Source organism: Acomys minous, assembly GCF_964271855.1.
Source record: "Acomys minous genome assembly, chromosome: 1".
Lineage (NCBI taxonomy): Eukaryota > Metazoa > Chordata > Mammalia > Rodentia > Muridae > Acomys > Acomys minous.
In genome coordinates, this window is record NC_140483.1 from 114432744 (window position 1) to 114458144 (window position 25401).

The window sequence follows — 25401 nt, forward strand, 5'->3', positions numbered from 1 at the left end:
TTGCTACTGTCATGAATCATAATATAAATATTTGTGTTTTCCAATGGTCTTGGGCGACCCCTGTGAAAGAGTCATTCCACCCCCAAAGCCCCACCCCTCACCAGGGGCAGTGACCCACAAGTTGAGAACCACTGATTTACAGGGTCCTTTTTTTTTTTTTTTTTACATCTGAGGGGCTATCATTTGGAGCCACCGCAGATCTAGTAACATTGTCTGCCGCTGAGCACACTGTAGCTCCTCTCTCCAGTCCACTGCCTTCTTGCCTTCTCTACTTGGATGTGTGTTAGTCATGCCCCAGCAAAGCACCTTTTCTTCCTGCTCCAGGAGCGGTTCCCATTCATGGGTTTGTCCCCTCACACTGTGTGCAGCCCCTAGAGTTGCCAAGCCCCACCCCTTGATGCTCTCCTCCCCCTTTTATTCATCTCATCCTCCACAGGTGACCCACTTGGCTACCTCCTCCCCACCCCCACCCCTCCTGAGGGTTTACAGACTAACCACCTGCCTGCTCTTTGCTTCCGGCGTCCCTGCTCCTGAACTGTGGGATGACAAGAGTGACTCATGCCTTGCTTGGAGCCCTCCAGAGCTTTGTGCATCACTGGGGATAGGCTGAGGCCTGATAAAGCCCATTGCTCTGCGATTTGTGTCAGATGATGTTCTAGGGTTACTTCTCTTCATGAATTTCTGCTGCTTGTTTGGAAATCTGTGCTGTAGGTTTCCTATCCCCAGTCTCATCTTAAGCGCTTGTCAAAAATCTATGTATACCTAGTCTGGTTATTTGTAACTACGGACAAGCCATGGTATCCTTTGGCCTTGTGTGAGCCTGGAACACACTGTTGGGAAGTTGCAGGGAGGTCCTTTTGTAGGCTGACCTGTCAGAGGCACATGTCTCTTCCTGCCTGCAGCACATCTGCTGGAGGAACTAGACTTTTACAACACTCTTACGTCAGGGAACCCCAGAAGGGTTCTGCCCAATCTAGTGAGCTCTGGTAAATTCTACCTGGTGAGTGGACAGTTTCCTCCGGTGTCACGCCAGCCCCCACCCCTTCCTGCTTCCATATTTGTAAGGAAAAGCTGGAGTGGTGGAGGATTTTCAGGCTCCATCTGTAAACAGGGGTTATTTTGAAAACTCACTTCAAAGGGGATGACATATAAATAAAGATGACCCTGAATCTGTTTCAGGTTTATTTGGAATTTATTAGGTCTTGTTACAAACTTCCCTGATTCCCTGAAGTTCATCCCAGAGTGAGTGAGCTAGGGACTGCTTGCAGCGCAGTGTAACCAACTGAAATGCGTTGTGTCGGAGAGAAGAGCTACAGTGTACCGGATGCACATTGACTTACTGTCTGTTTGCCAGATTCTTATTTCTGTCTCTTCCTTTCCTTATTAGAGAGTAAACATGGCCAGGTGTAGTGGTACACACCTTTAATTCTAGCACAGAGGACGCAAAGTCAGGCAGATCTCTGTACGTTTGAGGCCAGCCGTGTCTACAAAGAGAGTACCAAGACAGAAAAGCCCTGTCTCCAAAAAAAATAAATAAATAAAGGAAGAAAGAAAAGAAAGGAAAGACGAGTAAAAATTGATAGACAAGGGCTGTTTCTAGGAGACCACTGCCACTAGAACAGGATGGGGATTGTAGGCAGGAAGGGCGGTGTCAGCGGATGGATGGGTGGGTGGATGGATGAATAAATGCAGTTCTCTCAAACAGTGAGGTCTCCCACCTCAGAAGGACGTGGGTCTCAGTTCTGTGACACACGAGGATGGGACCACAATAGCTCAGTGGCAGGTCTATTGGGTTCAATCCCAGCAAGAACAACAACAACACACCAAGAGTGTACCAAGAGCATTCTAGTAAAGCTACGGTGACTGGAAGTCCAAAGTATACCCCAAGCTCCTTCTTAAACTCCTAACACTGATATGATTATATAAAAACGAACAGCCTGGTGACTAACACTGGAAATCCTTCAAAGCCGATATAACATGAAACAAGTGGCCATGCTTTGGAAGGTTCTGGGAAAAATATGTTCAGAATTTTGATTATTTAAAATAGCACTTTAGCCTGGTCTGGTGCTGTAGGAGGCGAGAGCAGAAACAGCTCAAATTCCAGGCCAACCTGAGCCACAGAGTAAGTTCAAGGCTAATGTAGGTAATTTACTGAGAGCCTGACTTAAAATGTTAAAATATAATAATTTTTAAAAGATGTAAAGGGGCTGGAGAGATGGCTCTGCAGTCAATAGCATTTGTTGCTCTTGCATAGGACTTGGGTTCAGCTGCCAGCACCTACATCGCAATTAACAACCTTCTCTGTAACTCCTATTTCAGAGGATCAGATGCGCTTCTTCTGGCCACTGTGGGAACTGCATGCATGTGGTACAAAGACATATACAGGCATAACACCCATACACAAACTATAATAATAATTTTTTTAAGATGTTAAAAATAAGCCAGAGGATTCTGGAATAAAGCTCAATGCTTAGGATGTGAGAGGCCGTGGGTTCAGTCCCCAGTACCAAAATAATAGTTATGGTAATAGTAAAACAATTGTTTCATTATTATGGTATGTTGTTTATTCTTATGCATCATTTTTATTTTACTTGGGGGCAATATTTTAAGCACTAGCATTGAGAATAATGAGTTCTGTAATTAATGATTGATAATGGATAAAAAGAAGAAAATCAACTACCTTGTAGTTTATAAGCTAAAACGTATTTCCCAACTCATGATACGTTATGTTCTCCTCCTGTGGATGGAATTATGTATACATTTTATGCTGCAGCTTCATCAATGACTGTATTTTGGGTACTTTTCATATCAACAACATTGAGGGATCTTCCACATCTATTAGTCAGTTGAGCATCTTCCTTTGGCTGTGCCATGGTTTATGTAGCCACACACAGTGAGCTCCTCCGTGACTTTGTTGATTTATGTAGTCACATCTTTATTCTTAGACATTCATATTGCTTTTTAGGCTGTTGTTGTTTGATTTGTATTTGGGCTTCTTAGTGTTACAAGCATGGATGGCAATGTGTGAAGGCCTAGGTACACAAGTTTGGGGAGTATATTTGAAGGGTAAATCCTTGATTGTAGATTTACCACTTCCAAAGTGTGTGTTCATTTTTAATTTGGGTAGTTCGTCACAAAACTCTTAAAAATGCAGGTGTATCTTTTTATTTATTTTCTTGCCCAAACTAAGTGTTGTTATTCATTCTCTGACCCAATCCAGTAAGCCTAATTTCTCTTTTAAATTTTTTTAATGTGGGCCTGGAGAGATGGCTCAGAGGTTAAGAGAACTGTCTGCTTTTCCAGAGGTCCTGAGTTCAATCCCCAGCAGCCACATGGTGGCTCACAGCCGTCTATCATGTGATCTGATGCCCTCTTCTGGCCTGCAGGTGTACATGCAGATACAGCACTCATGTGCATTAAAATAGCAATAAGTAAATAAAAATTATTTAATGTGCATGTATGTGTGAAGACCTGTGTATGTGTATGTGTGCAGTGTCCACAGAGGCCAGAGGATGGCATCAGATCCCATGAAGTGGAGTTACAGGAGGGTGTCAGCTGCCTGATGTGGGTGCTGGGAACCAAAACCAGGTCTCTACAAGAGCAGCAAGTATTCTTAACCACAGAGAAATCTCTCTAGCCCTGTCTAGTTTCTTTTTAAAGATTGATTATTTATTTATTTATTTATTTATTTATTTATTTATTTATTTATTTATTATGTATATAGTACTCTGCCTGCATGTACACCTGCATGCCAGAAGAGGGCATCAAATCATATTACACATGGTTATGAGCCATCATGTGATTGCTGGGAATTGAACTCAGGACCTCTGGAGGAGCAGTCAGTGCCCTTAACCTCTGAGTCACCTCTTGAGCTCCTAATTTCTTAATTTATTTTTTACAATTTCTGCTTATTTTCTGTCTATGAGGCCAAGGGTCTTTTCTTCTATTTACTCATTGCAGCCAGTTTATTTTTCTAGGAATATCTTGGATAGTCTCTTGTTATCTCTTGGTTACCAATCCTTTAATACTATGCTTTAAATTATACAGTGGGTTCATATTCTACGCACTGTTGCATGTTTGTAGATACCTAGCTGAATGTTTTGCTTTCTTTAAAAAATTATTAAAATTCTATAAAGATGTGTGTTCCTATTACAATGAAATCTGTTCCTGAGAGTGTGGGACCATTTCCTTGGTTTCACCTAGAGGCAGTGCTTAGGCCACGCCCATTCCTTCATTGCTACAGCAGCACTGCAGAACATGCCTGTGCACAAGGCTCCTTGAGATGGAGCCCAGGATCAGAGGCTGGATGTCTTAATTCTTTTCAAAATCATAGCTCATTCCCACTGAGCAGTTTTGGCATTGAGTTGAGGGACTCGTTCCCTGTTTGGGAACATCAGGAGCCACCTGTTGGGTCAGTGCACACTGCACAGCACGGGCAGTCTTGCCTCTGAAGAAGCACACGGTGGCCAGTGGCGTTTCTCTTCTTCCCCTCCCTAGCTGGAGTAAGTGGGAAATTGCTCCTTTCTCCTTTCTGCGTGGTCTCTGCTCATTAGGTACAGACCAGGTTTAGGGCATCTCCACCATTGCTGTGGCAGTGAAAAGATTTCTAGCATGTCTGCCACTTATCCTGTGTGTACTGAAGTGACAAGCCGTTTCCATGGATCCATGGTGGCCAACCTACGTTGGCCTGAGGTGTGCCTGAGGCCTGGCCCTGCCATCTTAGCCTCCCACCTGGCCTGGCGAGATCCTCTCTAGTGTTTATCAGTTCACTATTATAAGCCTAATGTTTACGTTAGTTGTGTTCCTATCGATACAGTGCGGACCTGAGGGTGAAAGTGGCACAGTATTTACTTAGCATGCACAGGGCTCTGGGCTCAGCACCGGATAACACATGTGTGGGTACACGCGCGCGCGCACACACACACACACACAGGGTTCAGAGATGGTGATGCAATCACTATAACTGTTATTGGGGCTGAGGAGGTGGCTCATCGGTTAAGAGCACTCATTGCTTTTGCAGAGGACCCAAGTTTGGTTCCCAGAACCCACATGCTGGCTCAGCTCTAGTTCCAGGAGTTCCGACCCCATCCTCTGACTTCTCTGTGCAATAGGCACGCGAGTGGCGCAATTACACACACATGCAGGCAAAGCAGGCAGCCACATAAAATACATACATCTAAAACTGTTAAGGTAATAATTATCATTGGCTCCCATTCCCCACAAACTCAAGACAACTGATTCCAAATCTCTGATGCATCCTCATAGTACTGAGCTCTGAGACACTGTTAGTAATCTGCCCATTTCCTGCTAAGCCATATTGTGCATAACACCATGGCACAGTTTATTTGAAGCATGTTGGTGTGTGTGTGTGTGTGTGTGTGTGTGTGTGTGTGTGTGTGTGTTATGACTGTGAATGTGCCACATCATTTGTCTGGAGGTCACAGGACAACTTTCTAGAGTCTGTTCCCTCCTTCTTCCCTGTTGAGGCAGTGAGGCAGGGTCTCTTTTGCTCTTCCTGCCATGTTATTTACACCAGGCTAGCAGGTCTGCAAACTTCCAGATGATTTTCTTCTCTGTCTCTGTCTCGTCTCTGTCTCTGTCTCTCTCTTTCATGTGTGTGTGTGTGTGTTTGTGTGTGTGTGATGAATTCAGGTTTTCAGTCTTACAGCAAGCACTTCTGGTCACTGAGCCATCCTTTCAGTTTTGAGATTGGGCTGGGGGAAGGGGAAGAGATTTCTCAACAACTTCTTCTTGGTCCTACCCTGTTGTTCAGGACTTCCACATGGCCTGCCACTTTGGAGCCCTGCCACCCTTTATTTCCTGTATGAAGCACTCCCACAGCGTTAAGCCACCCAGTCTTTAGTTTACACATTGTGTCTAACTCCCCATATTCCTCTTTGCCTGACCTGCTAACCATCATGCTACTTTCTGTGGCTCCTAACTAACTAGTTTCATGTAGATCAATATTTGCAAGGCTCATGCCTGGTGTTACATGTAGCAGATCTCTTTCCCTTTGCTGACTGAATAATGTTTCGTGCTATGAACCTAGGGCATTTTGTTTATCTGTTCAACCACCGGTGGATATTTGGCTTGCTTCTGTGAACAATGCTTCTCTAAAGGTGGATGTAAAAGTATTGCTCAAGCCCTACAATGGTTTCGTGTGTGTGTGTGTGTGTGTGTGTGTGTGTGTGTGTGTGTGTGTGTGTGTGTGTGTTCATGTGAGTACAGGTACACATGTTCAGGTATATGCACATGTATGTATGAAGGGCTGGTCCTCTGAAGCATTTCACCTCATTTTTGAGACAGGGTCTCTCACTGTCTAGGCTGCCTAGTCAAATTGTCTACCAACTAGGAAGGCACAAGGATTGCATTGTCTTGACCTCCCCAGCAGGAGGACTAAAAACACCAGCTACCATAGCTGGCCCTTTTATGTGGGTTCTGAGAGTCAAATCTCTTTCATTTTTGGTTTTTTGTTTGCTTGCTTGCTTTGGTTTTTCTGTTTTGTTTTGTTTTTCAAAACAAGGGGTTCTCTATGTAGCCTTAGCTGTCCTGGACGCTTTGTAGACCAGGCTGGCCTCCAACTCATAGAGATCAGCCTGCCTCTGCCTCCCAAAGCTCTAGGATTGCAGGCGTGCACCACCACCACTCCTGGCTGTAATTCTGTTTTTAACAATAACACCCCGCCATGTAATTTTGCACAACATCTGCTCTGGTCCCCACCCTACACTAGAACTTGTTCTTTTCTCATTGTTTATACAATTCATAGCAGTGTGAAGTAGTCTCATGTGGGTTATTTTGCAAGGAAAAGCCTAAGAAAAATAACTGGCAATTCCGCCCCATTCCCTAAAGGAAGTGATTCCTTTTCATGGGAACACACTAATTTAAATACAATCGTACAGTAGGTGGAGCCACTTTGGAAAGCTGCATCATCCCTGAGGGATCCTCGCCTGTTCTTGGCAGGTTACCTTCTGACCAACCAGGCACAGCAGCAGCTTTGCATGCGTGTGTTCCCTTCTCCGCCCTCAGCCTCAGCTGCGAGGACAGCCTCACGCACAGACTTCGGGTTTTGCCTTGGTTGGGTTTCAAATGATCTCATCAGCTTCTTTCTCTTTCCCTCCTGTGTTTGTGCTGCCAGCTTGGTGAACACTCTGTTTATAAAGGCAGAAGCCAGTGTGTATAAATAAAAGAGGAGCCCACGGGACACAGCTCCAGTCCTGCTTTGCTTGGAGCAGCCACTCCAGCGCCTTGTTGTTGTTGTTGTTGTTTCTGGTGGTTTTTTGTTTTGTTTTGCTTTGTTTTGTTTTGTCTTTTTGTTTGTTTGTTTTGTTTATTTCGGTTTGGTTTGGTTTTTTGTTTTGAGTTTTTTGTTTTTTGTTTTTTGGGGGGGTTTTGTTGTTTTTTGTTTGTTTGTTTGTTTGTTTGTTTTTTGCTATGAGTGGCACCTGCTGAGTGGCCTAGTTTCAACTTCGTAAAAGTCTAGCAGTTTCAGGGCAAGAAGAAGCTCTTAGATGTTGTCGTCGCCACCATCATCGACATTAAAGCACAGATCATTATTTCTAGCTGTGTCTTCTCAGGAAAGATGGATATTACAACTAAATAAGACTAAACTTTCCAAGAAAGTTTGACACCTCCCCAGAGAATGAAAGCATCAACAGAAGTGAATGGGCTTCTTGAGCCATGTTTCCTCCACATCATAGATGGCAGAGTAGGGATCCATATGGAAGATCAATGACTATTACTATCTATTGTTTCTATGGCAATTGAGTGCAACAAGACAAATGCTGCCCTGTTGGGAGCGTGAAGAAATGTGAGTCCTTGTTTTACTTTGTTGGCAAATTCTGTTTTCTGCTTCTCCCTGTAAAGATTCTTCAGAGCTTGTGCTGTGTATCGTTTTTCCCTCCCACTTTACTAACCTTGCCCCTACTCCAAGAGCTCCTGGTTCCTTGGAATAGAGTTCACTCTCTGAACCGGCTCCTCCTCAGCCTTAGGAAGCAATTGGCACTCTAGAGGGTGCAGTGAGCTTGCCCTGCAGAGCAGGTGAGGCAGCAGGGTGGCTGGTCCCTCCTCGCTACCCTGTGGCCACTCCTTGTTTAGCATCTCTCGTTGCCTGTCTGGATGGCTGGTGTATTTATTCCCACAACCCATTCCAAGGCAGACTCTGTTTCAGTTCTGGCTGGAATTTTCTGGGCTACAATCTAGTTTTGCTTGAAAGATCACATTCAGCCTAGTAATTAGAATGGACAGAGACACTGGAGCAATAAGTTCTGGAGCCAGGTCACCTATGTGGCACTTCACTATCTGTCCACCAAAGCATCAGGAAGTTTCATGGTGACTGCTCTGTGGTGACAGCTCCATGAGCACGTGAGGGACAAGGTAAGGAACTGCCTGAATCCCAAATATCACGTGATGGGAGCTAGTTGAAAGCTGAACTGTGTGCGGTGCCGGAGTTGACTGATTCCTCATAGGGAGGCAGATGGCTGACTTGGGAGCTGTTAGCACTAGTAGGTCACCCACAAAGAGAGTTAGCTGAGCTCCGCCTGGGTCTGCAGACCATAAAGAAGGCCTGTTGCATGTCACTGTGAGCCTTAGATGTTCTCCACACGGAAGCAACTGCTGTGAGCCCCCAGCATGGTGCTAAGTGTGTGCAATGGTGATGATGTAAAGCTCCAGTTCATTCAGCATCAGGGACCAGTGCTGCCTTCCCCAGAGCAATCCTGGCCCAGTGCAAAGGTGGCCTGATGAGACCGCGCCCAATGTGCACTGCTTGCTTGGGGAGCAGGAAGACAGGCTTTCTACTTAAGCATTCTTAGTGGATGGGAAATTTATGTGAGCATGCCCAAACTGGACTCTAAGATCGTTGGTGGTGGTTCAACATTCCTGATGTTGTTTCTTGGGAGAAAATTATTTGTAAAGTAATAAGACCCTGAGGTTTATATTCCTATCTCACCCTGCCCACCATAAGTGTGTATGCACATGTAAAGCTGTATGTGTACGTGTAAGGTAGTATGCCTGCTCATTGCAGGAAAATGATAGAGAAAGAGTTGCTGTGCTGTAAGGTCCACTTTGTGTTTTAAAACAAAAAACTGTGGTATAAACATTACAATGCTGTATCAGCCACAGGCTGCCCATATAACCATAGTCACAGGTTCTGTCACGTAGTGATGATGTCACGACCCTAGTTTATGTATGTATAACACATGATACTTAAACAATAGTAAAATCACTAAATAATGGGCTTTTCAGAATGGATTCCTATTGCTAAGCAACAAAGCTATGTAGCTATAAACATACTAAAATGTGAAAGCAGGCTAGCAGTTCATGGTGGCCCCTGGGATTCTAAGGTCACTCTATAGCCCCTGTCTTAGTTAGAGTTTCTACTGCTGCGAAGAAACACCATAATGAAAAAGCAAGTTGGGAGAAAAAGGTTTGTTTGGTTTACACTTCCAGATCATGGAAGGAAGTCAGGACAGGAACTCAAGGGGGGCTGGAACCTGGTGGCAGGAGCTGATGCAAGGGCCATGGAGCGGGGTTGCTTACTGGCTTGCTCAGCCTGCTTTCTTATAGGACCCAGGACCATCAGCCCAGGGATGGCACAACCCACCATGGGCTGGACCCCCTCCCCCACTGATCACTGATTTAGAAAATGCCTTACAGCTGGCTCTTATGGAGTCATTTCCTCAACTGAGGCTCCTTCCTCTCTGATGACTCTAGCTGTGACACAAAACCAGCCAGTACAGCCTCCAAAACTGAGCCTCCACTTGCAGGAAGCAGTGCTTATGTTGGCTCAGTTTATTAACAATTAAACTTTATTATACAACCCAACTAGCATATACAAGAAGGAAAAAAAGGTTAAAGGGACAGAAGATTAAAACCTCCTGGAATCCCTTCGGCAGGACGGGTCCTTAGGTGTCTCAGTCCCATGAGCTGGTCCGGTCCCTTCCTCTCTCTCCGCGCCTTCTCCTTCTCTCCTTCTACCTCTTGTTTTTCTCTCCCCCACCTTCCCAGTCATATGCAAAGGGCGGTCCCTTCTCCCTTCGAGGGTCAATTAGGAAAACAATAGCCACGGTGGGGTTCCTAGGTAGGCTTCCTGAATTCCAAGCCCAGGAAGGCTCCAAACAGTCTCTCACAAGGTATTCATGGTGTGCCCCAAGGGTAAAGCCCGCCAAGACTGCTTCCACCTGAGACAAAGCTTAATCTTTCCCACATGCTTATTTTCTTTTTCTTTTTTTAAAATATATTTTATTAACTTATTAACATTATATCTCAATTGTTATCCCATCCCTTGTATCCTCCCATTCCTCCCTCCCTCCCATTTTCCCCTTACTCCCCTCCCCTATGACTGTGACTGAAAGGGACTTCCTCCCCCTGTATATGCTCATAGGGTATCAAGTTTCTTCTTGGTAGCCTGCTATCCTTCCTCTGAGTGTCACTAGGCCTCCCCATCCTGGGAAGCAGTGCTTATTTTCTGCGTGCTGCAGCTCACTAAGTAACTTCTGTTAGAGGCCGACACTTCCTGTCTCTGCCACATGTGTTTGGTGAGACTGGTGACTCTGGGCTCCTGGTTGTGGAAGGGCAGGCCATTCAGCTGATTGGTGCTTCCAGATGCTCAACTGGTTGATTGTCAGTTGAGAAAAGTCAAATCTGAAAAATGAGTACGCCAGCATCCCTGAAGCATGTCTTTCCCCAGGTGCATTAGAGGGGCTCACATTTCCAGACACTACAAGTCTGTGTAGCAGCTCACAAGACAAGGGTGTCCTTCATCCTAGGTAGTGTCATTATTACCTTCTGTGGCTAGGTTGCTAGTGTGAGCCCTGTGGTTCATGGTTCTCTACCTTTCCTGGTAGCTCTGCCCTTCTTCCCAGGAGGGCAGCACACCCAGCAAGGGTGTGTTTCTCAGCATTTGCTTCAGTCATAAATATTTCTAAGTGACAGTCACTATACCAGACAGACTGTGGTCACGGATTGTGGTTGTCATGTTCCTCCTTGGGCTTCCTACACTCTGGTGTCTTATGGAATCTTTAACTTCTCTAAGCTTCATTTCCTGTGTTCATTAAAAGCCTGCCTAGTGGTTGTTATTAGAGTCAAGCATGAGTTAATCACAGATTGTAAAACACAGTAAATACTTAACTGGTGGGGATGATTAGTATCTCCCTCACTACCTAATTGTCCTTGTCATTACCACCGCCATCATCACCATCATCGTCATCATTACCATCACTACCAGCACCACCACCATCATCATCACCACCAGCACCACTACCATCATTACCATAATCACCACCATCATCATCACAATCACCACCATCAACATCATCTGCTACACAATACAACAAAACCATTTTCTGGTCAAACAAACCCTGTCTCACTAGACTTGACATTTCCACTAGCTACCACAGTAGTGGCTTTTCTGAGGTTTGGGGACATTAAGAGTGAGAGGCTTGAGCTTGTCTTTCTTAGGATCCCCAGAGACAACCGTGCCTTGGTTTGATTTAGTTATCTGACAGTCTTTTCTGTAGTGCTGAATGCTAAGTGTCTTGAAAGAGGGAAAAGGTACCTATGAACGAAGTGTCCCTTCTAGCCTGGACCAGCAGGAGCTGGCTCTGGTTTCTTCCTGCAGGTATCAAGTATAGCCAGATTTTTTTTCTAAAGATTTGCTTTTGTTTGTTTGTTTTGAGAAGCCAAAAAAAAGAACAACATAGTAGAGATGGAGGCTAACGAGAGAAAACTGAAGCCAGGCATGGTGGTTTATGCCTGTAATCCCAGCACTCAGGAGGCAAAGGCAGGTGGATCTCTGTGAGTTCAAGTCCAGCCTGGTCTACAAAGTGAGTCCAGAACATCCAGGACTATTACACAGAGAAACCTTGTATTGAAAGCAAAACAAAAGAAAAAAAGAGTGGAAACTGATTTTACAGAAAATGAAGTTGTGATAGTTGGGAGTCTCACTTTTCTGGGATGTCTACCATTTATTCAACTCAGCAGGAGCTATCATTTAGAATCTCATCTCAACACCTACATTACTGTTTGAAAGCTGAGCTCGAGAAAGTGCTCTGCCTGGAACGGAAAGCCAAAGCAAACGAGGTTTTTTGCTCAAGATGTTACTGCTTCAGAGAATCCCATCACAACACTTTCAGTGGGTGCCTAGCTTGAGCACATGTGTAGGAGCCCTCCTAGCAAGTTGCTGGAATGTTCTTACAATGAGCTGACCTTGGGAATCCACGGCCAAGCACGAGGGTGTGCTGGTTCCTTGCAGTCTGTACTGCTGCTCACATCTGTAGGTCCCGCACAGGGCTCAAGTTAACTGCAGTTCGGGCCTAAGTTGGGACTTTAGGCTTCTTCACACTCCTCCCTCAGGTTCTCTATAATGATTAGGCTGTTAGGTAGGTGTCTGTGACCTAGCATTTCAAAAAGGCTCAGTTACTAAGGAGGACTGGAGAGAGGCTCAGACAGCATCAGTCGTGACCATGCAATTGCCAGTGTCCCTTTGAGGCTCTAGAACCTGCCTCTGGCTCATTCCAGTAAGGTGTCTCACTGTCTCTATAAGCCTAAGCATTCCAGCCACCGATGGCAACTCCCTGTCCCCAGTCTTCTACTTAGTCCCAGCATGCTCTGCACTCTCCATTTGAGCCAGCTTTAGTAAGTCTGGTTGAGGATGGTGTGCCAGCAAACAAGGAGAGACTTAAGCACGACTCCTGCCTTCCGCCCTCGGCCTCAGTCCCTCATGTTACATACCCTCTCTCTGGCCTCTAAGCCACGCCCCAGTGGTCGGTGTGCTGTGTCTTCTACAGGAAGTCATGCATGCCAGCGTGCCCTCACCGGGGCTCTCATTCCCCCCCCCACCTGCTGTGGACTTCCTGTTGAAGCTACTTTGAATATTTCCAGAGAGGGGTGTGTGCATCTTCTGAGTACCTAGGGCCACTGAGAGTTGTGGAAAGCAAAGACCACCCAGACCCTATTTATCAAGACCAGCCTCACATTTTCCCCTTGTCACCACCTGGTTTCTGTTTTGTGTGCTTATCAATTGTCACATTTGTACCATGCCTTACAAGGTCGGCTCTCTTGTCGCTGTGTTTTGAATTATGTCTAGAGCTGTATGCAGGCAGCACGTGTATTTCACCTATGCCCAGGGATGCACATGTTTGGAGCGGGCACATGAGTTGGGCACAGGGATAGAGTGGGGGATGCACTCCTTGGAGAAGGCAATGCGCTACCGAGGCTTCTCAAAGAAGTGCCCTCTCAGCTGAGACCTGGAGAATAAGTGCAGTGTGTTGTGTAAGAGAGGAGTGAGTGTCCCATGGAGAGGCCTGAGGGTGGTACCTGGGACGTTGTTGGAGTGGCCATGGGGAGGAGGCAGGAAGACAAAGCAGAGCTGGGTCCTTTAGAACTTTATTAGCACTTGAAGCATTTTGGACAGTGTTCCTTGGTACCCACAGGGAGTAAAATTCTGGGTTGTCTAAACTTTGAAGTAGGTCTGCGACACACTGACTGTTCTCAGCAAGTTTTTGTAGCTACAAAAATGACACCTGTGAAATCCTGTGTGTTTGCAACATAGCTTCCTGGTGCTATTAAAAACTCTAGCGTATTTTTCTGAAGGAGATTGGTGACAACAGAGAAGTTCCGCTAGATAAAAGTTAGAATAGAAAAGATATACAATGTGGCTTTTGCCTCAGAGATGTTTATTATCTGGTTGCCATGACAACAGTAAGCACCCTGAATGGAATAAAAACATTGGCAAAAAGCTATAACCCTTAGCTGCAAGCAGCATTTGTACAAACCAATGCTGCAGGACCAGGGAAGAGAAGTTCAGGAAGGACTGGGACAGCTCTGGGAGGAGAACCTGGATGTGGCCCAGAGAGGAAGGGAGTCCTCCTTTGCTGAGCTGTGGAGTTGGGAGGGGCTTGGACAGGGTTCACATCCTGAGGTAATGAGGATGTTGCTGATGGTGATGGAGAGTCAGGTCCTTCCAGATGAGCTGCTACAGTTCAAGACAGAATTTGGCAGAATCAATTCAGTCTGTGGAGAAGTAATTCTAATCAGAGATGACTTCTCTCTTAGACACACATACACACAGACAAACACACATATGCACAAACACATACACACAAACACATACATACACCCACACAAACAGCCGAGCGAACACACACACACAAATACACATATGCATAAGCACATAAACACACATACACACAAACAAATTCATATGCCCACACAAACAACCTGGCGAACACACACACAAACACTTTCTTTCTTCCTTATCCTTGCGTGTGTAATTTGGTGATACAAACCTTTAACTGATTTTGGAGCTGTACCACATTTCCTACCAGCACAAAGTAGTCACCTCCTCTTTGTGCTATTGTGTATTTGAATCCTTCATTTTTCACCCATGGTCTCGCCAGAGTATATGAGGCACAGTGCACAGAGGCTCTGGAGAGCTGGCACCATGCCTCTTCCTGAGCAAGCTCCTGACAGAAAGGATCTTCCAGCAGGCACATCCCTCACATCCTGTCCCTGGTGCCTTATTAATGTACTAGCGCATCACTCCTATTGTCTTCCTTCTGCTTTCTACCGCAAAACACCACAGACTGAATGGCTCAAACAACAGGCACCATTTCTCACGGTTCCAAGGCCATCCGGAAGGCAGCAGCACATTCAGGGTTGGGCACAGGAAGCTCTTTCAGAGCTCCTTAATAGCTATGGCCACCCAGGGTGGAAGTGACCAGGAAGCTCTCTATGGCCTCTTGTGTCAGGGCACCAAATCTGTCCTGCACCCGCCCTCCCCCCAGCCTAATTACTTTACAACTACCAACATGTATTAACGGACATATTGAGGGTCAGGGTGTCAATATATGAATTTGGGGGACACAAACATCCAGCGAATAGGATATGTTTCCTCACTTAAGGATCTAAGATGACACCTGCATGTCAGCATGGGCAGGTTTTACAGAGCTTAAAAAGAGCCTCCACAGTTTTGAAAATGTGGAAATATATTGAAATGTATTGTTAGTTAAAAAACAAGACCTGGAGCTGAAGAGATGGTCAGCAATGAAGACCATGTTCCGCTCTTACAGAGGGGCCTGAGTTCAGTTCCCAGCACTGCTCATAACTGCCTGTAACTCTAACTCCTGGGCATCTGATTCCCCCTCTGGCCCCCATGAACACCTGCACTCAATTTTTACACTCGTGTGTGTGTGTGTGTGTGCGTGTGTGTGTGCGCGTGTGTGTGCGCGCGCGCGCACACACACACACGTAATGAAAAATAAAACAAAAGTCTTTTTTAAGTTGCCGTCATTAGAAATGTTAGGGGACAGATTTTAGAAAGGATTCTAAGGGTGGCTTTAGCACTGCCTTAAATACTTGAACAATCAGAATAATGCACACAAAAGGATCCCCCCCCCCCCAGCTCAAAAAAAAAAAAATCAAGGTTTGTTTCTGTGTTTAAGTTTTTCTCGATGGCCGACCATGACAGCCTACCTAGACTACAAGCCTGCGCCCACTCTGTTTGCAGATCGCAGAGGGCATGGCATACATCGAGCGGAAGAACTACATTCACCGTGACCTGCGAGCCGCCAACGTCCTCGTCTCGGAGTCGCTCATGTGCAAAATTGCGGACTTCGGCCTTGCCAGAGTAATTGAAGATAACGAGTACACAGCAAGGGAAGGTAGGTATGCTGGTTGGAGAAAGCCGTGTTTGTGCAAGAACGTAATAAGCTTTCAGCACCTTTCACCCCCACCCCCATGCCTGAGACCCTCCCATTTCTCACCACCCTATTCCACCATGTGGTCCCCTGGTCTCATAGGCCTTGCTTCTGCTCTCAAGACAGGGTCTTCCTGTGTAGCCCACACATGTATGATTAAGTGACCTGGAGATGGGAGAAAATTACTAGCTACATATTGGACAGAGGGTTAATATCTAGAATATACAAAGAACTGAAAAAAACTACATAACAAGAACTATTGAATTATTTTTATTGTCTTGTTTCACTATTGTTTTTAAATAAAGCATTTACCAAAAATCTATCTTTTTGAAAAAATACTTATTTAGTATAATATTGAAGATGTGTTACAATTGTAGTTTACTTTTTAAGAAGTTCTGTCTTGGTTAATGCCACTTAATCCTTACACAAGGTCATAAACAGTAGCACCTGTCTTCTTCTTTGCTGGTTTTGAGACAGGTGGAGGTTGTTTGTTTTGCTTCCTGGTACTGGGGATTAATGAACTATTATCATGCTTGCAAAGCAAGAGCTCAACCACTGAGTTGTATGTAGCAGGCTCTCACGCACCCAGGCTTGCCTCACTCTAAGCTCTGCTGCCTCAGCCTCCCAAGTGCTGCCATTACAGGTATGTGCACCACACTCCCGGCCATAAAGTTCAGTTAGTCACACTAAAACAAGACTAATTTGGTCAGAATTCTTTGTTTACCCTGTAAGTCAAATTTCTTCACCCAATAATAAAGTGAATGTGTTTCCCTGAACTACAGAGGTGTGTGCAACACACACTCTGTGCTGCAGACCACAGATGATGGACCTCAGCGATCCTGCAGCCCTAGAGATCCCTCCATAAGGGGCTGAGCCAGGATTCAAACCAGGGAATCCAGCCTCTCGGAGTACACGAGCGAGAACTGAATCCCCTGGTTTGTTGACAACAACAAGCACTGAGTCTTTGAAAATTACCAGAAAGGCACAAAAGACAGTAAAGAACTCGTTAGGGTTTTTGCCAGACAGAAAGTGGTAACATTTCAAAGTCAGTCCCCACTCTCCACATAACTGTGGAGAATGTTCTGTCCATTGGGCAGATCAGAGTAGAGGTTCAATGTTTACTATTGTATTGTCCTTGGTTAGCACAATAGTTTGAGCAGAACCCCCTGGTCCCCAATCAACCCATCACAATGTTCTTCTTGTAGGTTTCTAGGACCCCCTCCCTTTGGTGGGGAGGCCTGGTGGCACTCAAAAAAACGAATAAGCAGGCTACCAAGATGAGACTTGATAGCCTATGACCATATAGTGGGGAGGAGGTCCTCCTCGGTCATAGACCTAGGGGAGGGGAATAAGGTGAAAGCGGGAGGGAGAGAAGAATGGGAGGATACAAGTGATGGGATGGCAATTGAGTTGTAATCTGAATAAATTAATAAATTTTTTTTAAAATTAAAAAAAAAAGAAAGCGGTAACATTGAGATGGTCCCAGTCCTACACCACTGCTTCAGGCAGTCAGGAGATGATGCAGGAGTCAGCGATACTGCCCAACACGCAACAGGGCTCACCCAGTGTCTTTCTTGTCCTTGTAGGGACTTCCAGTTTTAGTAAGCCACTGAAAAAGAAACCTCATGCAAAGATGTAGTAATGTTTTCAAAGTGATGGGCTATGAACCCTTAGTGGTTCCACGATGCTGGAGTGATAGTCTATGCCGGGTCTTGCTTTCCTCCAGGGACCCTGTGTGTTTCCCTAGGCTACATCTGCCTGTTCCTGGTCCTTCTACCTCCAGGTAACTCACAGGAAACTCATTCCATCACTCTCTCATTCTAAGTAGACAGCTGTTCTCAGTCCTGAGCATGGAAGAAGGGAACATGTCATTTGGAGCAGCAGTGGCAATTGCTTGGGCACAGGCTTAGAATTATTTGTCTACAAAAGCATACATGTGTGCGCACACACACACTCGTGTGTGTGTGTGTGTGTGTGTGTGTGTGTGTGTGTGTGTGTGTGTATACAGAATATATATATATTCTGGCTGTGGGTAGAGTTTAGTCATCAAATGTGTATTTAGCATACATGAGGACCAGGGGCTGATCCCCAGCACTAAAAGTTAAATAGGTAAATTTTAATGAAATAAAAGATATATCCATAGAAACTTAGAATGGGCTCATTAAAGAAAAATTGGAGCTGATTGGTAGAGAAAGGTTGGTGGGACAGCTTGTTCTGTTTGTTTGGTTTGGCTTTTGAGATGAGGTCCTCCTTTGCTATTCAGGTTAGTTTTAAACTTTTCAGATCAAGAGATCCTCCTGCCTCAGCTGAGACTACAGGTGCACACAGCATGCTCAACTCTAGGTAAAATTTCAACACTTTTGAAAGGCAAACAGTATAAGGAAAAGGGTGACGCATTGCACACCATGTCCTTTTGTGTTTAAAGGTAGGACAGTTACAGTGCCCCCTAGAGGTTCCAGAAGAAACTGCTTCTAAGGAAGGAAGGGCCCAAACAGGAAACACATGAAAGAGGAAGATATGTGCGAGTATCTTTTCTATTCCAAATAAATAGCTTGAATTTCTGAAAACTCAAAGGAGAAATTTACCCATGAACCTTTAGCTTGAGCTCTAAGTAAGAGCCCATGTCTTCCTCCTCAGGTGCTAAGTTCCCCATCAAGTGGACAGCCCCAGAGGCCATCAACTTTGGCTGCTTCACTATCAAGTCTGACGTGTGGTCCTTCGGAATTCTCCTGTATGAGATCGTCACCTATGGGAAAATTCCCTACCCAGGTATGGCTTACATATTTCCCACTCAAGTGTTGTGTGTGAGGGAAGAACCAAGCACCCTGAAGGCAATAGCCCCATCTACCCACACCTAGTGCTTCTGGCAGAAACTGGGGCTATTATCTTTCGTGACAATCTTGCTAAGAGATGCTTAGATGCTTTTTTGCCTTTACTTGACTCTTCCTTTGCTGAGTCTACCACTTGCTATCTTGTCTGCACTTGGCACTGCACTGAGTGTTTAGATGGCGCCCCTCTGCCAAGGCATGGCTCCTGGTGGAGCAGAAAAACGTACAAGAAACCAGGGTCTTCGGTGTCTTCTGTTTGTCGTGAGGACTGAGGTGGTGAGCAGGGTGTAGCCTCCCTCCCTCTTCAGGAGGCGCCTGCTACTGTTCGGCAGTGAAAGACTCTTCTGATCTTTGTCACTGGGGACATTGCTCAAGATCCACACCTGAATTCCACTGTGCCAGGTTCTACCTGCCTCGCCTTTCCCCAGAGCCTGTATCGATATGGAGAAGGGTCCCTCTCAAATTCCCACTTTCTCTAATAGTGTCTTTCAGTCAAAACTGTGGGGGATAAGATGAATTTAAGTTAAATTTTAGTGGCTGGTGAGATAGCTCAGCACTTAATAGCACTGGCTACTCATCCGGAGGACCTGGCTTTGATTCCCAGTACACACATGGAAGCTCAGAACTGTCTACAATTCCAGTCCCATGGGATCCAAGACCCTCTTCTGGCCTTGGCAGGCATTGCTTGTACATGATACACAGACATATATGTAGGCAAAACACCCATACATATAAAATTAAAATTCTGAGAAGAAAATTACAATTACATTTTCTAATCCCCCTATTCATTTAGAAATACCTGGGCACGTGGGCCAAATCCAAGACCAGAAGGATGCGGGTTCTCAACCCCTTCCCTTAGTGGGAGAAACTGATGGTTAGCTGATGACCCTCAGCTTGTGGGGTGGGAAGCGATGCTGAAGAGAGTATTGCTTGCCTATGGACTAGCAGGAATTCTTTCAAATAATGGAGCTGCTATCTTTATTCCATGGTTGTTAGTGGCAGGAACTCAAAGGCATAAGGGAAAGAGACCTGGGACTTGAGAGTAGGAATAGCCAGCTTTGCACCACAAGAAGTCAGCCAGTGCAATTTGGACTTTACATCTGATGAGTGAATACATGAACAAATGAATCAATAACTCACTCAGGCTATTTAACCTTAAGATAGTCTCCACAATATGGATGAGAAAGTAGGACACCAGATCGGCAGAGGAAGCAATGGACTCAGGACCAGAGGGTGACAGAGGTCATGGCCCTGGGGTCAGGCTTGTTCAACAGAGCCTTAGGGGCCCCGAGAAGAGCTTCCTGTCTCACTCAGCATGAGGTGGAAGCTGGGGAGCTCGTGTTGACGTTAGTGACTTAACACTGCTACAGACTAGAAAAACTTTCTACTCATCCACAATATCTGAACTAACAGACGTCGTTCTGTATTTAAGCCTATATCTATCTAAGCCTATATACTATCTACCTGTACAAATGAACAAGATTACATATTCATATATATGATGCATGATAAACATATAATAATGTGTGTATCATGTGTGATATGTTACCTGTGATATTCAACCAAAGCCTCTGGGGCTTCTAAAATGAGAACAGGTGCCTCCTAGGACCTTCCCTTTGCCCATTGTGCTCAATTTCCCATATTTGGAAAGATTCTGAGAGATGGGGGGGGGGGGGGAAGGAGAATATCAATACCACTACCACAACGTAGTGTCTGTTTGTGTGTGTATGTATATTTGTGTGTGTGTTTGTGTGTGTATGTATATGTGTGTGTGTGTGTGTGTGTGTGTGTGTGTGTGTGTGTGTGTTCAGAAACCATTGCTTCATCCATTCCCAACTACCTTCCCTTCTTGGGGGCTGGGATGTGAGACTATCAGGAAGTCTGTACAACAACCACAAGAGCCCACAGCATGAGGAATGACCAGAGAAACCACTCTTAGCTCCTCAGAAGACATGATTCATAGACACAAAGAAACAGGCAAACTCTGGCCATGAGCCATCCCCACCCTGCCACAAAGCTGGTGTGGAGAGAACGCACTTGGGACTGAGTTGGCACAGACCTTCACTGCCCAGAAAGTACTGGTTGTATGGTGTTAAGGTCTTTTAAAAGTGCTTTAATGGATTGTGTGACTGTTTTTACAGACTAAGAAAGGAAGAAGAGGGGAAATAACAAAGCCATGAATAAAAAGAATATATATTTATAAAGGGGGAAAAACTGAAGGTGTAATTTACCAAAATGCTATTATCTTTAAGCAAGGAGATAATACATATATTAATATTTCTTGTTGGTAAATTTTTTAAGTTTTCTAATTCTTTATAATTATAGTTTTATTCCTGTCAAAAATAATACATGCACATGAGAGGCTGAAGAGATGGCTCAACAGTTAAGAGCACTGGCTGCTCTTCCAGAGACCGCAGGATCAATTGCCAGCTCTCACACGGCGGCTCACAACTGTCTGTAACTCCAGTTCCAGGGGACTCAGTGCTCACTTCTGGCCTCTGACATATTGAACACACATGGTATCCAGACATACATGCAGGTAAAAGACCCATATATCTAAAATAAAAAATAAAGGAAAAATTATGTGCAGTAAGATGCCAAGCATTCTAATAAAAAATCACCACTCATGTCCCCACCCATTCATGTTTGTCAAAGAAATCTGCTCTCAAGAAGTTTGGTCACTAAATGATTTGCAGCTCGTAGTCCTGAACGTGCTGCTAAACTCCGAATAGAGTGGGAACTTCCCATTTTATTTAACAAGTATTTAATTTATTTTAATTAATTAATTAAATTATTGAATTTATTTAATAATAATTAATTTATTTAACATAAATAAAATGTTCATGTGGTTCAAAATCAAGAAATAGAGAGCTGTAAAATGAAGCATGGTCCTCCCTCTATCCTGGCCACACAATTCCCAGCCCCCATAGACATCCACTCATCCCATTCTTGAAGCCAGAGACCCATAGAAAGAGAATAACCACTTTCTACCCTCTACTTGGCATGGTTCACTTGTCATAGCACCTCAAGGCCATCCACAGCATGACACGTGTCACAGTGTCTGGCTCTTTTTCCTCTTTTCCTGCCTTTTCCCACACTCTTGCTGGAGCTTTCCCTATTCGGTTTGCCCTGGCTCCTCTGTTGTAAGCGCAGAATGCCTGATGCTGGCCATTCATAAAGGACGCATTATCTTTGCCTTCAGGAGCTTGCTGCCACACAGTGAGGAATGTGTGCGGCTTCGGTGCATGGTAGAGGAAGAAGGGCAAGTAGGCCCCTTCAGAATGATCTACCTGGAGGGGATGGCCTCACTTCCTAAACGCTCTCTCCCGGTGACTAATGTGGGGTCTCAAGAGCAGGCACTGGCTCCTGTGAGAAAGGCATCCATCTTGCTTAACAGCCTAGCCCTCATATACAGAGCCGACTTCACAACACTTTCGGAATAGCAATTCAGTCCTCAGAATGAGTTTCAGGCGCACATACCATACCCAGGTCATGCACCGAGTTTGCAGCGCTAGTGGGGCATGGCCAGGCAGGCTCCAGTACCGTGCTGTCTGTGGCCTCTGACCTCTCCAGCTTTCTATCTGAAGATTTGCCAAGGTGTCTCGGGAATGGGCCAGCGTAGCTGTTGTTGTTGTCCCTTTCTGAAGGCACTTTGCTCGCATTTTCTTCTCCTTGGTTCAGGCCACATCTGCCTCTGACCACCAGATGTTTCAGAGCATTGTCATCAAAGCAGGATCTACATTTCTATTTCTTGTTCTTTTTTTTTCCCCCCACAGTTGTTTCTTTTGCAGTGAATTATAAGGGAAAGTGGGACGGGAGGTAAAAGAGCCTAACTTTTTTTTGTCTTCAAGTCAAGATTGTGGTTATATCTGTATGCAGTTTTTATGAAGAGAAGAGAGGGGGTCTCTGAACATGGGCCTTGACTTTACTTTATATAAAGAGAAAGCAGGCTTGAAAATGACACAAGTTAGGGGCTGGAGAGATGGCTTAGCAGTTAAGAGCACTGACTGCTCTTCCAGAGGACCCGGGTTCAAATCCCAGCACCTACATGACAGCTCACACCTGTCTGTAACGCCCTTACACAGACACAGATGCAGACAAAACACCAGTCACCAATACACACAAAATAAAAATAAATAAATGTTAAAAAAAAAAGAAAGAAAATGACAGAAGTTCATGTAAAGATACAATGACACATCATGTCTTCTCTGGCTTTTTCCAGCCATGTGTGAATTTAATTTAAAAACAGTGACTTTAAAAACAGCCTTGACTTTAAGTGAGGCTTAGCAAAGACAGTTCACCTTCTTATAAAGCACACTTCTGGTTCTTCTCCACACCAATACCCCCTTGCACAGAAGGACCATAGACTGTAGTGTTCTATGGTCTTGCTGGGTCCCCTCTCCTCTCATTAACCCCCAATTTCTTTCTTAAGTCTCTGTACCACATCTTCCTCCTCTGACCAGCTTGTAGTTTCTGCCACTTCCTGCTTCTGAATACCACCTCCCCCCAGTCACCACGTGAAAGCATCTTTCCAACTGGGCTTGGGGACAGATCTCTTGTGTTAACCATCTCTGCATCCCTCAGAACTTCGTGCTGTCCCGTGATCCATGGTGATTTACAGTAAGCACTTTGGAAACAATGAAGGAGGCAATGTGAGAGGCCTGGAGTCCCCCAGCCAATGGGCATCTGCATTCTTCAGCTGAGGCACAGACTAAGCAGCAATCATGAGTTTAGGGTACAGTGGGAGTCCACCTCCCCTCTGCTTTCGCCTATAGGTCTATAAGTCTTGTCATATCATGGCTCGCTTTCTGTGTTGGTTCACTCACACATAAAAAGGTAGGTTTCACATTATTTTCTTCTTTCTTCTCTTATCAAAGCAGATTTCCCAGGCAGGATAGAGCATGCCTGTCCTTGGTCTGCAGCATTGAGTGTGTTCCTCAGAGTTAAGAGAACACACTAGAATAAGAAAGAAAGCATCTGCAGGGAGGCTCCAGAGACCCTACAGAGCTTATCTTCTGTGGGCATCTGACCTTTATGCAACCAAGGATTCTTCAGGAAGGAAGTCAAAGAGATATTCCTAACCCATTGCTATTTACACCATCCTCAGTGTTACCTTTCACCAGCACCCTAGAACCTCACACAGAAGTAAAACCAGCCATTTCTTCAGAAACGTACCCAATAGTCAGAGTCACATAATTTTGTGGAGACCAAAGCTCCAGTGAAAGAAAGTGATGTCGATCTGCCCCTTGGCTGGGCGGTGAGAGTCAAGTGAAGTCTTCTAGTCAGAGGACTCCGGTCAACACATATGGAAGCCGTATTTCATAAGCAGACTTGAGAAAAGTTCACTCACCAGGCAAACAACTTGCAAGAGATACAAATGGAGGAAAGGGACTGGAGAGCTGGGTCTTTGGTTAAGAGCGCTGACTGCTCTTCCAGAGGACAATTCCCAGCACCACACAGTAACTCACAACTGTGCATAGCTCCAGTCCAGGGAATTTGATGCCCTCTTCTGACCTCAGACACTGCACACATGAGATGCCATAGAACATACATTTGGACAAAACATAATAAATAAGTGACATTTTAGAAAAAAATACAAACTGTTAATAAAGCTTATCTGATTCTTTCCGTTTAGAGACCAGAGCTCCTCCAAGGCAGGGACAGTCATTTTCAGAGGTTTACATCAGGAAAGATTCCTTGGCACCTGTGTTCTCTGAAGGAAAGCCAATGCAGGGCAGGGAGTCTCAAAGTAAAAGATGTGTGCAAGATATTTTTAAATTTTTTTAGATGCTTAAAAAAAATCTGCCATGCCAAAAAAGGAGAAGCTGAGGGTGACTTGGGCTGGTTGGTTAATTTAAAAGATCAGTCAAGTCAAATACCAATTCGTAAGTATGTTGTCAACTTTTTAGCCGACGACCTGTGCAGATCTTGTCTGCTAGAGCTGGGGTCTGAGGACCTGAAAGAATGGGGCAGACTAGAGTCTAATGCTGTAGACAATCTTACTTCAGTTTCAGTGGACTCTTATACACGAATGCAATCCTCAAAGGAAGGTTGTTTGAGTTCAGAAAAAAAAACATTATCAGGAAAAGATGTAAATAAGTGCCAGCAAGCACATACAAAATATTCACAGAGCAGCCCTTTCCCAGAACTTTCTCAGGACCGACCGGTTTAAACACAATTGCCTTGCATGTGCTATAACTCATATCTGGGAAAGCATGAAAGCTGACATCCAACAAGAATAAACATATCTTATAAATTGCATGCAAACGTTTGTCACAAGAGGCATGAAATCAAATCCAAGACCCATCGAGGGAACAAAATGCACTGGAAGCAAAAGCCCCCCTGCCTTCTTTTTCTGGAACCCCTCTCACAGTTCCCTACGGCGTTGCTCACTGTGCGTCATTCTTTTGATCATCCTCTGACTGTGTGTGTGTGTGTGTGTGTGTGTGTGTGTGTGTGCGCGCGCGTGCACGCGCGCGCATATTTGTGTGAAGGGGTGCTTTACATTTGTGCCGGTGCATGTGTGTGTATGAGTGCAGGTGTCCATGTATACACATGCTTATAGAGGCCAGAAGACAACGTTGGGCATCATTCTTCAGTGCTGTCTCATGTTTGAGGCAGAGTCTCTCTTTAGCCTGGAATTCACCGAGTTAGCTAGGCCAGCTGTCCAGTAAGCCCCAGAGATCTGCCCACTCCCCACCGCCCCCAGGGTTTGCATTTAAAAAATGCACACATCCTCGCTTGGCTTTTTATGTGGGTTCTTGGGGATCAAACTCCGGCCCTGACACTCGTGAGGTAGGGCTGGATTTGCTTTTGCAAATTGACACCTTCTTGACATACATAACCATTCTAAAATATACTTAATGAGTTGCTTAGAA

At 45.0% G+C, this 25401-nt stretch overlaps 1 protein-coding gene across 5 annotated transcripts in view; it reads left to right on the forward strand.

Annotated features, from left to right (window-relative positions):
* LYN (LYN proto-oncogene, Src family tyrosine kinase) overlaps nt 1-25401 on the forward strand; it is a 119314-nt gene that overhangs the window by 91077 nt on the left and 2836 nt on the right. For all 5 annotated transcript variants that reach the window (XM_084799815.1, XM_084799813.1, XM_084799814.1 and 2 more), the window contains 2 exons: nt 15506-15659; nt 18333-18464. In XM_084799815.1, coding sequence (XP_084655941.1) covers nt 15506-15659; nt 18333-18464 — 286 coding nt within the window. The remainder of the gene's footprint in view (nt 1-15505; nt 15660-18332; nt 18465-25401) is intronic.